General features: G+C 33.5%; 1 protein-coding gene and 1 long non-coding RNA gene across 2 annotated transcripts in view; both read right to left on the reverse strand.

The window, feature by feature from the left end:
• LOC117151597 overlaps window positions 1-8,958 on the reverse strand; it is a 68,198-nt gene extending 59,240 nt beyond the window's left edge. The window contains exon 1 of the long non-coding RNA XR_004461625.1: window positions 8,748-8,958. This is a non-coding gene — a long non-coding RNA (uncharacterized LOC117151597). The remainder of the gene's footprint in view (window positions 1-8,747) is intronic.
• Window positions 8,959-9,188: 230 nt separating this feature from the next.
• On the reverse strand, window positions 9,189-16,097 carry LOC100749798 (TBC1 domain family member 14-like). The gene has a single exon (XM_012385072.3). The coding sequence runs from the start codon at window positions 15,246-15,248 to the stop codon at window positions 13,392-13,394; it is 1,857 nt and encodes a 618-aa protein (XP_012240495.1). The 5' UTR covers window positions 15,249-16,097; the 3' UTR covers window positions 9,189-13,391.
• Window positions 16,098-16,251: the final 154 nt, after the last annotated feature.

Below are 16,251 nucleotides of genomic sequence, written 5' to 3' on the forward strand. Positions count from 1 at the left end.
TATTCGACGATAAATGAACTGTTTAAACATTGCATACATTTGATCAACTTCATAAATTGAAAAATGGGTACGTAATAATTTCCGAAGGCTCCCAAAATTAGGCCATCTGTACAAAAATGTTTCAACCCTCAAAGTCTCATAATGAAATACTTTAATGATTTGGAAGTTAGAAACGAACGTATTCTTCTATGTCATTTAAGACATCTTTCAACGAAGAGAAACATTAACGACGTTAATTATTAACGAGGATAAACATATCAAAGTTTTATCTTAATAACGTTAATAAAGTTAATCGTCAACGAGGTTGATACTCAAAGTGATAACAAGTGCACGCCCGTAAGGCGGTCTCCATCTACAAACACGGGATCAAAGGGTTCGAGCAAAGGACGCGTACGATCTCCGCATAGCCACGATCTCGCTACCAAAGACGCTTTGTGAACTCTACCATCGTTTGTGCGAAAGAGAAACGTTAATTATTATCTCTTGCTAATTTCCCAGATGTCGTAGACATTGAGAGACAATTATCAAAAGCCACGTCGACCACATGAAACGTTTACCCACGAATAAATGGGCCGACGATCTTTCCAGAAACGAACACTTCTCTGTCTACGCTTTAATTGCTGGACTACAGCCAACTTCTTAATATATGTTACTATATTAGAATTGTCTACTAGACATAAGCCATATTAATAGCTGCGAGAAAATTGATAAAACAGACGCTTCTACGAAGTCATTTATGTTAATCGCTGTTCTTTAATAAAATTAAATTAAATTGTTCAATAAAATTAAATGGACAATACGTAGACACATAAAAATACACTTGTTACACTTTTATTAAGTCGACAGAATTCTTGCGTTCATTTAATATCTCCCATCGACAATTACATACAATATAAAAAAAGATTCACAAGAATGCAATGATATAAGGAGGAAACGAAACTTTCTACTATCTTTCGTTTTTTGATGGAACAAGCGTGACGGAAGATGATAAGATACCCTGTTTCTGATTACACGATACATTAATTTACTTAATTTCCTCTCACGACCGCGACAATTACGCTGTCCCGTATCAAAAGCATCTAACTTTCGCTTCGTAATGTCGAAGACACAAGATACGTGGCGGACGTTAATCGTCCCGGATCGGTCTTTTCCGTTCCGTTGCTCCTCGTGGAAGACGCACGCCACTCGTGATATATTATTACTTCCTGAAAAGTGATCAAGACTCGTGACACGTTACACACGAGCTTCTCGAGTACGTGCACGAAAAAAAGGAACGAGGACCGAAGAAATCCGTATTACAATTTCAGAAGAACAGCTGTCCTTGACATTGAACATACTGCGGTATGCACAGCCACTTCCGGTCGAACGAGATCGCACGCCACGTGGTCACGGAGGTGTGAGAGCAGCTGTGACTTTTAAGGAGGAAAGCCTTAACTTCTCGACCTCTTGGTCGCCATCGTCATCAATACCTTTTGCACCGTGGCCACGCAGCGGGAGAAACACCGTCGACGACATCCTGACATTTACCAGCCCACCGCTTTTGTTCCTAGATTTATAGAGCAGGGGTCGCCTATCTCTGTTTGTGATGCTTGTTGAGGCTTGAACTTCTTTCTAGCACCATATTTTCTCGGCTTCCTTATCGCTATCGCTCGATATCGTTATTACGACTCCCTCGATACATCACTGATCTAAATTCCTAAGCTAATTATGGGAAGCTCTATCGCACGCGAACCTTCAAATCGCACGTGACTTCTAAAAAGGAGATGAGATTGATCGAGTTGATTTATTTCTGTTTTTTAGAGCATCGATGGATTCGAATGATTAAAACGTTTAAAACGTTCGCTAAATAGATTTTGAATAGGCATGTACAGTATCGCTCGTAAGTACACCATCAATTTTTATGCACTTATGAGAGATTTAAAAGTGCAAGAATGCACAGAATACGCATAATTGTGCAGTATATAAGATATGCGAAGTTTAGTACCTATTACGATATTTAGTAGGTAAAAGGAATTTCTGCTTAGGTTCTATGATTACTTTGCTGCTCCTCCCTTATTTTTTTACTATTCGCAAGTAACAGGCACTTTGATGAATTTATAGCAACAGCGTGTGAACTTTATCAAAACATACAAATTAATGATGAAACCTGATTTAAAACAAGTAAAGACTCTACAAAAACTGCATGCATCAGCGAGTAACCTCACCAGCAGCAGAGTGTGGATCGGAAAATATCGTCCGGCAGTATCATCGAGGTATCTGTGAAGGAAGAAAATCCGGATACCCGATGTACTACTTTGCCAAGGTCCCGGAACAGGGCAGAGATCCCAACAGACGGATCAAATTCCTATGGAGGAAGTGTTTGAACAGGACGCCTATACAACCCCAGGTCCGTTGCTAATGGCTGTGCACACTAGATCGAAAACAGCGACGTGGCCGCGCAATGTTCGCACACAGATACCTCAAGACCGTCATCGTCGTCGAGTATTAATGCGATAACTAACAATAACAAGATTCAGCCCTCTCTGGTGGGCCCTGAAACGTGGGCTACGCGCGCTGTAAACCGTGTCTATACGTGTGTCTATGTATTTTCGTGATTCCGCGATGCCTGCGGCACCGAGGATCCCTTTATAGGTCGGGACACGACGCACCGAGAACTTTGATCGTCGTGTTACACTGTGGCAAACCACCGATACAGTCGGGCCTGGATAATCCCTTCTCGAGTAGGGACCGAAGGGTACTTTACCTTCAGGCAGGTTTGCCCTCGTTTAACAATCCCTTCTCCACGTTCTTTCTCGCCTTAGGACACCAGAAACATGGTTTCACTGCGGGATTTCGCTTCTCATTACTGTAATAGACCGAACACGGGTTTTGTTATTTCACCACACCAAAATTATGATACCATCGTGTGCCGTTTCGTGCTTCTGATTTTTGCTGCTGGTTAAGTAACGAACGAGCAGACTCGCGTTTTTTCCATTTCCACACGAAAGTATCGAAGAACGTTTGTGGAAAGCTTTTACGAATATACGAATGCGTCTTATATGAAACATTTGGAGATTTCATTGGAACTGTAATGAAACTCGACTATCACGATTAGATTGGTAAAGTTCGAAACAAATGTGAAAATATATTTTGTTTATCTGTTTCTGCTGTTTAACTTGTGGGCACCGTTCTTATTCACGTTCAGTCTTAGGCTACGATCTGATCATGCTTAGAACGTGAACTGGTTTCTGGAAAGCTATACAATGTTAAGAAAGAAAGACGACTTGGACTAATTGTATTACTCGGTATTAGCGTAGGTCAAAGTCACCCTCCACTCCAATCCCTCTTGGATATTCTTTCTCGTCGTAGGATAAGAAAATACGACACTCGCACAGGATTTCCGTTCTCGTTATTATAATAAATGAAACGCGTGTTCTATCGTTTCGACAGAATTCTGCAGCCGCGGGGATCTCAATATAAAATCTGCGAGCAAGAACCGTGGGGAACAAGCTTTCTTCGAGGTAGTTTCAGATTTACGAGAGGTTTATCGCGAAAGTTACGAACGATAGCGAGCATCAAAGTTTTGCAAGCAAGGACGTACAGAATCACCGGGGATTTTTCATAATAAAATTATTAATTCTTGGTTCCTTCGTTGTGCTTTCACGGAAAAAAATACTTTCGTCTTTATCGTGCAGCAAAATCATACGATGGCGGGAAACTTCTGATACACGCGTGCGTTCTCGAGGCAAATTCTTGCGCACGAAAGGATCTCGTGCACGCACACCATCAATCTGAAGAAGAATTCTCTTTGACGGGGCATAAACGACAACCAGGAGAACGTTTGATCGTCGCGTTACACTTTAGCTAACCACCATCACGATGAAAAAGAGAGAACAGAGGAAGGATAATCCCTTTTCCGAAGAAAGATTCGAAGAGCTCGGAGTCGAAGTCTCACCTCGAGGCAGGCAGGTGCTGCACGAACATGGAGCACCCTTTTTCAACATTCTTCTAGGGAAGACGACGTCTCAGTGACATTGTTGACCCTCTGCCCCTCTGCCACATGTCGTTTCGCATATGGCGCACGTTCTCCGCGCCTGTTATTTTTATACAGTTCTCGTTTGATGAAATTCCGCACGCGGTGAAGGTAGATACCACGATGACAGATTGGAGGCTGGGACCGCGAAAGATTACAGCTACGTTCGAGTCGACCAGAGGCAGATTCGTTAAAAATCCGGAAGAAGTTCTTGCATCGTAAAAAAGAAAACACGTGCATGATACGAGGCACGATATACGTCAGATTATGTACTAATAAAGTCGATGGAAAAACTATTTGGCGTTTGTAATATGTTTGCAATGCGATCCCGCAGTCATCGAAATTTTATAAGTATTTCGATCTTGCTGCCAAGTATCAGAACATTTACAGGGAATGAGATAAACTTCAGACAATTATTTGATAATCGTTAAAACCCTTGAGGATTATTGTCTAATTTGGAAATTTTATAAAGACAGATAAATATCGTGGAATCTTAAAACGAAAAAGCTATTCATATATTCAATGTTACGATAAAATCTCACTTCTATGTGTAACTGAATCTCATTTTATTTATATCGCTTTCGTCATAACAAACAAAAAGAATTTGTAATACGAAGTAGATGTTTCACTTAGAATTAAAACGAGAAAAATCTGGTATACCGGTAAGAACTTGTTCATGTTTTATTCAATCTTGAGATAGTTTCTAACGTTAGAAAAATACTGTTGGATCGAAGACGACCGGAAGAATGTAGCAAGCGTAATGAAACGAAAAAGAAGTAAAACTACTTCGAAATATCGTCTTCTATTCCATACCTAACATGTTTCGTTCCACGATCTATTTCATGGTATCTGTATATCGTCCAAAATGCATCCATTTAGAGATTAAAATGGATGATTCGTTCAAATTCGACGAAAATTCCATTATGTATGCCAACTACGATTTCCTGATGCATCCAGGTTGGTTCTTCGTGTTGTTCGATAACCGAAGCTAGAGAAAGGATTAATATAGACGATGAGGAGCATAAAGTCAATCGTGTGAAGTCTCGCGTAAAGTGCGCTCCGTTTATGGAAATCGACGTAGTTTAATCAGAAAACTGCAGGGAACGGGGATCGCGTAAGTACCCTATATCGGTGGAATGTAGGGGCATTTAAGTAGATGGAGGGTATAGACCCCTGTCTACTCCATTTGCTTTCAGCCCGAGGGACCTTCCCGATATATATCCCAATATTCCTGGTAACAATGATGAATCACTGCAGAGCACCTCTTGCGCAAGAAGTTGCACATCCACTGCGCTTGTAACGTCTCTTTGCCCTCTCTCTTCTTCTCTCTTTGGCTATGTTTTCACCATGCGTTCTGTTCCTCTTTCTCTGTTCCCTTCATGATTCCCTCAAATACTCATAGACCTGCTTTAACCGTAATAATGCGTTTCAGTGTCCGACGCGGTTACGTAAATCCTGATGTAACAGTCGGATAAATAAGTGCATCTCATATTCCTGGCATTAATACTTACTTTGAAAACTTCCGTGCATTTGCTTTCGTAACAAAAAAGAGGACGGTATTCGCCGAAAAATACAACAAGCAGTTTCGAAGGAACTGCGAGATTGCGTTTCGAGATGCCTCGAGAACGACGTGTTTGAGATAGCACGTGGCATGTTCTCCATCGTACATACAGCTCTCACTTAGATTAAATTGTATTTGTTATTGTATACGTAGGTGATATCCTACTCTATGGTATTTGGTATGACTCTATACTTTAACCACATATGATATAACTGTGTAAATATATCGTTACACTGTATTTAATATAATATGGAACATCTAAGCCAACGTATATTGTGGCAGAAATTAAAAAGACTATCTTTGCCGACACCCAGAATATTGATTGAATTGAAAAAACATTCAGTCGTAACGAGTATTCCAAGAATATCTCATCTTATATTGTATAAAATTGAATAACAATATCAATATCAATAATAATAGATATAAGAACTTTACTTTAAATATTTTATATATTTTTGCGCATTATATGCATTCTGTAGATTTTTGAAATCTTAAAGTTCCCAAAAATACATAAACATCTGCGGTTTAGTCATAAGAAACAGAATTATAATCGATCACAGTTTCTTGCTTTGATTTGAAAACTAGAAACCAATAATTCCAACAGACACTGAAAATATCTGTATATCAATAGAATAATACAATAATAAAATACACTGGTAACGTTATAACTAAATAAAATAAAATTCGAAAAATATAGATACATTTCCATACATATTATTTAACCTATTTAATTCAACAAATCGCTAAATGATTTCAATTTACTCAATCTTCTTCTCGGAACAACAAGTACATAATTAACGCACGTTCTATTCGGATATTCGACGAGATAATTCATAGCGCAGATAATTGTATACATATTTGGTATCAACTCGAAAATTGACGATCATCTATAACAGTCGGAGAGCAAAATAACATCGAGTGTTTTAATCTATCCGTCTAACCGTATAAAACGCCGCGAGGACGTATAATGCATGACAAATCGTTTGTCCCTTGTTTGCAAAACAACGTAATCGCATGTATACAGCTAACCAACCATCGTTATACTAAAATACACTTCTTTCGCGAAACAGCATTCTAGAGTTCTTCCTTATGTTTCGTTAAATCTTCATCCAACAGTTGTTAACAGTTCATTTCACACGCGTATGGAAGAAGAACAGAGATGAGGAACGAAAGAAAAACGTGACTATTTATTGGTACAATAAATCAGCAGCTGAAACGCGTTCACGGCGACCAATTAGCGGTGGATGTTAAGATCGCTGGGTCAGAGCCCATGTAATAATGACGAATCAGTTCGGAGCCGGTCTGGTGGCATGGCTGACTGCCTCTTATTAATAAATTCGCTTCCCATGCGACGTCCTATGAATCATTCGATAGGCAACAGGGGAGATTCTATTAGACTGATTGGTTTATGCCTCTATGGTTCAACTCGTGCCTATTCGTCTTCGTTCTTAGCAGCAACAAACACATTTTTGGCCTGGCTATTCCTCCTCTGTACCGAACCAGCCACGAATATCCAAGTAAGCAGCCGGATATTTGCTTAAAGCGTGGCACCGCTTTATAGTCGTGCGTAGGAAAACAGTTTATACTCGTCTCTCTTCGGTATCGGCCGGGAGAAAAAAAGATGTGGAAACGCTGAGACTCTAAGCATGGAGCATCGACAAAAGTAAGAATGTGTTTTCATGGCTCAATAAAAACGTAAGAATAAGCGCTCTACTTTGAATCGAACCACCGCGAAAGAAATATCGCATCTATCGTCTGGTATATTCAATGTTGAAATTTATAATCAAATTATTACTACAGTAGAAATTTGTTCAATAAATGTAAATGACTGGTGCGATTAAGTAGTAAGTAGTTACTATTACTACAGTTATACAACAACAAATTACTATAGTTATTATTACTACAGTAGAAATTTGTTCAATAAACGTAAATGACTAGTGCGATTAAGTAGTAAGTAGTGTAATTCATTGATAATTATGCAGTATGTCTAATAACTTCTTCCAATCTTGATTATTTGACTCTTATTTTATCTATTTTTGCGAAATGATAAAAAATTTAAAAATTTAACGCCTTCTTAATAAAATAATAAAAAATATATTAATTGCTCGTACTCTCTCGATTAACTTTTTGTATTAATGCTAAAATAAAGCTCTAAGAAAAAAAAGATTACGATCAAACAGACAAAAATTGGAAAAAATCTCCAAATTCCATAATTATCAATTAATACAAAAATCATTAAATAGATCCACACGTCCATACTCAAATGCTTAACGATACAAGCTATCATTTGCTAGTTCAAAGCTAATTTGAAACTCAAACATGTTAATTTCGAAAACATTCGCCATTTTTTATGCTTCAAAATAAAATAAGAGAGGTTAGGGAAAGAGTTTGCACAGGTCCAATCCGTTTAACGTTCACTACCTAAATGCTCACGTCACTAGTGATGTAGGCTTCTAGCCTACTTTATGTTAAATCATACTTCATTCTGGATGGGATTATCTCCCCTAATTTATTGACTTCGTTCCTAACTGTAGAGTCTGAAATCCCCATGACTTGAAGCTAACATTGTTTTGCAGGGGCAAAACTCGTATAGGGATATGCTAAATCATCGTGCGGTTCAAGCTCGAGTAATATATACATACCGCGTGTTTGTAATCATCGCTGACAAGATACTTTATGCATATTCGTCACGGGGAGAATAATTGATGAATTGCTCTCCCGATGAGAGATAATTGGGAATACGTATCTTACGACATGCCGCCGCGTCGACGAACAATGTTATATCGAATATCTATACTGCTACGATAAATTGGAGTAAATATGTACGTAGAAGTATGTGTTTGTGTTTGACTTACGTGCAACATTCTCCATCGAAGCGACGTGAAGGTTGAAAACTTTTGTCTTTTGTTTAGATTACGGGCAATATTGTGTACAAAGCTTATTGCACCTTTTTCTGCAAATTTGTCTGTCAAAAATGAATTATTTCTGAAAAACAATGTCGACTATGCTTTCTTAATGAAGATACTATCGATTATAGCTTGTTACAAATATATGTTACAATTTATATTCGTAAATAACGGTAAAATGACTTCGAAATTACACGCTATAGCATGTAAATTTTTAAACGATGCTGTAAATAATAAATAGTCTAGACGTTAGTTCTGGTTTACTTACATGTAAAGAAAAAAGTAGATGTTACTTTCTGATAAACTATTCCTTATTAACATGAAAATTAAGATAATTACATAAAATGAAGTCTTACACAAGCGAATACACGCGTACAACTGCGACCGATTCCTTGATCATAGCTGAAGGTGCTGCCATCTATTGCAGAAATGCTGAATCTTTACATCCCGTATATTTCTTTCAAATTTTGGCGACATAAACTATTAATACAATGTATTTAATAAGTAGTAAAGAGTAAAATTAGCAAAATCTATAACTTACGATATTATAATCTTCTTCCCCTTTCTACGTTTGTATCGTAGTATATTTCCAAAATTACTAAATTTATAATATAAATTTGAGGAATTGAAGAAGAAATACTTCAAAAACATATTAATTAAAATATTTCTCGTTTATGTAGGTTGAAATCTGGAAAAATATATATACAGGTAATATTTTAAAGTGTAATTTATTCGTATGCGAACAAAAATGATCCATTGAGATATGTCGCTGGCATCATTTAGAGTATAACATACACGTACATCTATATAATTTCACTGTCGTCCATTACACGATATAAAAACTGTTGTTACACCATTGCAATAAATAGAATCGAGTTTTTCTTATCTCTCACCTTTAAATTTCGAAGCAAGCACGCCCTTATATACAAAATATTTTTCATATTATTAGTACTAAATATATTCAAAGAGACATGAGTATGAAAATTTCAAGTAAAATTATTTACGAAATTTTTTTAAATATGTACTTGAAATTTGTTCACCTTCGACAGCTTTTAAGCCCCTGCAGAAGGGATTCAGTTGTCTGTGTAAAAATTTCGTGACAGTCGCTTAACACACTGACACCCTAGCTACAAGTTTTACATCATTATTGATGTGCACATTTCACAAAATAAATACTGAGTTCGATTTTTTACAAAATATATATTAGGATATCGCACTTAAGGTAAATGTACACGATAAAACGCGTAAAAAATATACAATGAGTTCCTCTATCAAGAGGCACTAACGACAAGGAACACAGAAGTGTCGCATATAGATCATACGTAACTGTTCGTTCATTCATATCCAATTTCGCATTCAGAAAATTCTGGTTTTTTTATTATTTATCATTTGTTAGGTATTTTAATCTTAATCTCTGTTAAACAACGAAATTAAGGGCATAAGATACGTGTAGGTATAACGACAACGATACTCTTCAATATAGATATAGTCACATATGTTCATTCCCAATATATCAACATCTGTCTACTCATCAAATTTAATTATAATATCAGATATATGAGATTTCTTCTGTAAATATTCCACAAAATGATCATTTGTTTCGTTGAAACATTTTCTTTTTAATACTGATAAATTACAGGAAAGTTACATATACTTAAAATGATACTTAACAAGTTAGTGTTTTTTTTACCTTTGACATTAATAAGATAAATATAATATGTGAAATATTCAAGATATGATTTTTCATAAAAGTTTAATATTTACACAACATTTGTAGATACGCCTACATGTATCTCAACATATTTCATACAAGCTTACAACACATTTACATACGATACACACACATCCGTTTTCTATATTTAAGCTAATTTAACTAATTGGTTCTGTAATTATAATCTGGTTATAGGACGTGTAATTAAGAAGGCGTAAGGTAATATAATTCCCTAAAGAAAATATAATGTATGTATTTCGATAACCACCTAAAACTATTGTGATAATTGAAAAAAGAATAGAAGACATGATAGTAAGACATGTATACGGAGGATAATTTATTTGTTCTCTAGTAGTACAACCATTAAACGGTTGGCACGTTGTCATTATATGTTTAGAAATAGAAACACGCACTTGTTTGTTATATTATATACGTATGTTAATTTATGAAAGAGAGAGAAGATCGTGAAAGATTACGAAGAATACATTAGTACGAACATATTTTATATATGCGTATATTCGATATATCATAAATTTATTACTGATTTAACAATTCAAAGTATTTGACAAACAGAAATTTGAGTAAAACGACCCTTAAACTATAATTCTTGGGAAATTAAAACTAATAATCATTTAGCATAATGTCGTACGTATGTTAATAACATTATTTTTTAATCGATATACTTCGTTAATAGAATTTATCGATTACACGTAAATGTGCGAGCGCGTTCCTCTACATACACATACAAAAAGCAAATTATCGTAATATAATTATGCTCATTTTCGTATAGTTTCATACTATTTTATTCTGCATCTTATGCTTATATTTACAATTGTATTTAGTAATGTAAATGTATATTAGCGAACGCTAAACCGTTGAGTAATCAATCAATCTGAATAGTGGATGGAATAAGAGTATTGTCAATTAAAAATTAGAATATCACGGGTTTTTAAGAGATTCCGAGTTTACATTTAATTTTCCACTATTCTTCATATTCCGAGTTGTTCATTGGGATTTTCTTTTGCAAAAAAGACAAAAAAAAGAAGCCCAAATCTATTCAGACAATATAATTTTATAATATTTTATGTTATCACTAGTTGCCATATATTTCGCAAGATATTTATTTAGATGTTATTATATATTTTCAGATAACTAGTTTGTATAACGTTCAAATTCTATCTAAAGCATTAAGCCATGCTATAAGCAAAGTTATTGCAATGTGCTTGTATTTGGAAATGTTTATATAATAAAATGGAATAATTCAGTTAACACTGACATTAGCTATATCATATTCTGCGTTCTATTTTCAGTATATTATTACTTTAAACGATTCAAACGGAAAGTATAACACGAAGACGAAAACGAAACATTATACAACAAGCACATACAATAAGCTTACAATAGCTAAGTTGTAAAAAAATATGTTTTTGAAACTTTTATATATAATGAAGCTTAATAATTAGAAAAATTATAAATTCTTAATTTGAATATATTCCTCTTATTATAAAGGCCACTTAAAGGACAAGATCTTGTATTATATAAGACTATAGCAAATAAAATATATATTAATTAATAATAAATGAATGTTCGAATTATTTAAATTGATACTAATATTGCAACTTTCTATTTACTGTCTTCTTGTGCACATAATAAAACTAAAGACATTGCTTACACTTTGCATCATTAATTTCTACATATATGAATAAATAAAATGTAATCTATTACAACAATAAACAAAACAAAAAAGGATTTTATGAATAAAATTATTGTAAATAGATATTATTGAGTTTTATAATTAATTCTTGAAATATTACTTTTTAAATAGACAAAAATCTTGATATAATTTTATTCTTGATATTATTTACTTTTAAAGATTGCTTAATCCATCATACAGATTTTGCCAAAATTTATTTGCTATTACATATTATGAAAGTATAATGAAATTTTATCTCTTAATTCACATTTGATGGACAATTGTCTTACATATATTGAGTATCATAAAGCTTAGAAGATGTATTGATATAATGTTGTACATTAAATCATGTATCCGAAAAAAAATAGCTTAATTATTTATTTGCCTTTCAACAGTTGTATTTGCACCAGTCAGCTTTTAAATCCAAGATCGATTGAAATTAACTGTATTTTTTTTTAGATATACATATATATGTATTATGTGGCACATAATTTTATTATTTATGTTATATTTATTAATGCATTTACTATTAATATAAGTATTCAGACATTTTCAATTAATATTCTGCTTATTTATAATAATACGAGAGTATGTAATATTCTGCCTGATTGCAATAAGTATACTTAAATATATATCAGAGTATTTTTTAAGATGTACATTGCAGTTGAGATCTAGTATCTATGATAGATACTTTAAAGTAATGAAATTATAGTGCAATATAATATATCATAGCATACTTTCATGTATGTATCACTATTTGTAAAATATGTAATAATGAAATTGTGAAAATATTTTCGCATTGTAATTATACAACAAAAATAAGAAATATATGAATTTTGTTTTTCAATGAAATATTGCAAATATAAAAAGTGAGTTAAGCTCAGACATTAATAATTTTGTTCTTTTAAAGTTCCATAAAAGTATCTTAGAAATGATATATATCTTAATTTTTTATTTGGAAATATAAAATATATATATATATTTATCAAATTTATGTCCAATTTTATCCTTCAATATAGCACATTTCGCCTTTTTTTATTTAATAGCAGAATACATTTACATACCTTGTTTATTACACAATTAACTTATTAAAATATGTTTACAATTTTCTGGGAAGCTCTTGCTTTCTTTATGTTTTAAATGTATGAAATAGTACATCATATCTTTCAGTATTGTAATTCATATAGTAAAATTTAATACAAGATCATCTTCTTTGTATATTAATTATGGAAACAAATTGAATCACAATAATATTTATTCTAAATAAAACTTTTTGGGAAATTTCTAATGCTCATTTAGAAAAACAGAATAATTATGTTTTAAAATTATGTGAAATTTATGCAAACTTTTATATATGTACTTTTTTAAATTTATATAAATAATATTTAAATTTTTAGCATAGAAAATATCTTTTACTAATCACAATAACAAAAATAGTATTTGAGATTCGTTCTTTTTGTTTTTTAAATATGGCTACCTTTCTATATCCTTCATCATAATTCACAAAATTACAATGAAGAAAATTGAACTAACATTTGTTGGAACGTTGTTGTTCCAACAGTAGTAGACATTTGACTAATACTGTTAAATAAAGCCTCTGCCTGTAAAGTTTCTGGCAACCTAGTAAGAAACTGTGCTCCATGTACAAAGTCCATCTTTAATAGTTCTTCTTGATACAAGTGCAACACACCAAGTGCTGTTCTAAAAAGGAACTCATCCCCATCTCTAAGAAAAACATCCCAGACCCTACATGCAACATCCAGAGGCATTGCCTTAGCATATATAGTATATAACCAATCTAACAAATATAAATCTGGGCTAAGACCAGCTACTGTAAAATGGGAAAAAATTTTTGGTAGCTTATGTGCAAGTGCGCTAGAATATACCTTGTAATAAATATCCATCTGTTTCTGGTTTAATGTAAAAGCAGATCTGTGACAGGGATGATTTAATAAATTAGCAAAGCAGGTAAAGGCATCTGGAGGTTCCATGTTCAATGATAACACTGCACCCACAAAACTCATACCTTGTACGTAACCTACATCAGGCCTATAAACTGCATAGGCTGCTAAAATACCTTGAAGACTATTAGATAATGGTCCACCTTCTTGAAAGACACATAAAGTAGGAAAAGTACGAGATACATCTAATTTGATTGCAGCTAATGTTTCACTTATAGGACTTGATATTGCTCTGTCCAAACATATATTGTAAAGATGTGTTGTTATATTTAAATTATTTGGAATTGCTAGTTTCCACACTTTGCCACGAACACTAGGTGGAAGACCACGCCACCATAATTCACGTACCTTTTTTGTATTTTTAACACTTTCAAATTTAGGAAGAATGTGTACATTCCAAGTATGAGAATCCTCTGCTAATCTCTCTTCTTCTTTAAGTTGCAATTCTCTTTGATGTTTACGTTCTTTTTCTTCTCTTAATTCCCGTTTTCTTGCTGCTTCTAGAATAGCACTGTACTGTTTGCGATGGCGTTCTTCTTCAACTGCATTTTTAGCTGGTAGATTAGCTGGTCTTGGCTGTTGTATTAAAGCTAAACTTCCCCCTACCTTATCTATATTTCTTGATGGACTACCTGTAGGTGTAGATTGTTGCGAATCTTTATTTTTCCATGAAAATACATTCTTTGAAAAAAGAGTATTTAGTCCCCAACGCTTAGACTTCTCAGTCCGTTCTGTAACTTGTTGATCATCAGAACCCAGGAAACTTCCAGAAGGAGAGACTTCACTAAGGGAAGACACTGTACTGCTACAAGAACGTGGCAGACTGTTTCTAGGACTACTGTTTGCACTACCATTTTCCAGTCTTGTATATTTATCTTCATCAACCTTGAAATTGTCATTTAAAGATTCTTCCTTATAATCGCAAGGAGAATCTAGATATTGAGATTTAGTATCCAACTGTGATTCATTCGATTCCTCTAAAGAATATATTTGTTTTGTAGTGGGATTATATGCTAAAGACATACTTTCCAATGCATGGTTTAAGCTAGTTCCAGCAACTCCTACAGAAACTACATTACCAGCATCGTACCATTTATTTTCTCGAATATGGACACATAATGCCTTAGTTTTTACAGCAGGCACAGAAGCTACATCGCATGCCAAAGCTTCATTGATATTCACACTATTACAGGATATAGAACTTCCATTCAATGACACCAATTGTTGTTTGCCAATTTTTCGAACAATATTATTTGCAATGTAGCAGTTAGAATCTCGTCCGGCAACTTTTAATACTTGATAATTGTTAGACATATTTCCATAACGAGACACAATACATGGAGGTACATTTTGTGATGAATGATGATTATTTCCATTTAAATGATTAGATACAGGATTCTTCATGATTGACGCCTGTTTCCTAACCTTATCGATATATTAAATGTTTTTCCAATCAGGAGAAACCAATAAGAAATCAAGTTCTCATATCCAATATCTATAGATTTGTATTTATGCATATTTTTTCATTACATTTTAATAGTGTTATATATACACATCATTAATATTCTCAAATATATCGATGTTGCGATGGAATAACACCCACATATAAAATCTGTTCCTTTTGGCATAGTTCTTACATTATAGGAGTTTCTGTAGATAGGTGACAATTACCTTATCAACTTTACTCTGTCACAAAGACAAATAAATTCCACATTTATATATTTTTAGCAAACAGATTATTCGTAGTTTGAAGAAATGCCTTCAATTATTATATTCGTAATTCTTTTTGGTTGAATTCGATGTATTACAAGAGATTATAAAAGAGTAGATTTAATTTTCACACCAAACAGTGACGCACGTAGGTATAAATGGTATAATACCATTGATAAATATTTAACGTAATTATAATGTGATGCTGTGTTTCAAACTTAACACTGGCTTGAAATTGACAAATACATACACGTTCGATACTACAAGGAACAGAAACTATATATTTTTTCTTTAATTTATATATACGATAAACTAATATTCTAAATTGTACGTGTGTAATATTCTAGTTAGAAGAAAAATATTCTAGCTTTTTGATGATACAAGAAGCTATAAAGAAAACTGTTTCGTGCCTGGTTACTGATCCTTACCACTGCGACAGTATGAAATCACGTGATTGCATTATCATTTCCGATTGTTAAATTAATAATATACGTACAGTAACTTTTTCATTTTTATTAACGTAATATTATATTATTAACATACACCTTACTTCTTTGCTTATCGTTTTATACCTATAATATAAAACATAAAAACATATATACATATAACTTTAAAGCTCAAATATTTTTGATGTTAATAAACATAATAATCTAATATTAGAAAGAGAATGTACAATAATAAATAGAATAAAAGAATA

Source organism: Bombus impatiens, unplaced genomic scaffold (assembly GCF_000188095.3).
Source record: "Bombus impatiens unplaced genomic scaffold, BIMP_2.2 scf_0317, whole genome shotgun sequence".
Classification (NCBI taxonomy): domain Eukaryota; kingdom Metazoa; phylum Arthropoda; class Insecta; order Hymenoptera; family Apidae; genus Bombus; species Bombus impatiens.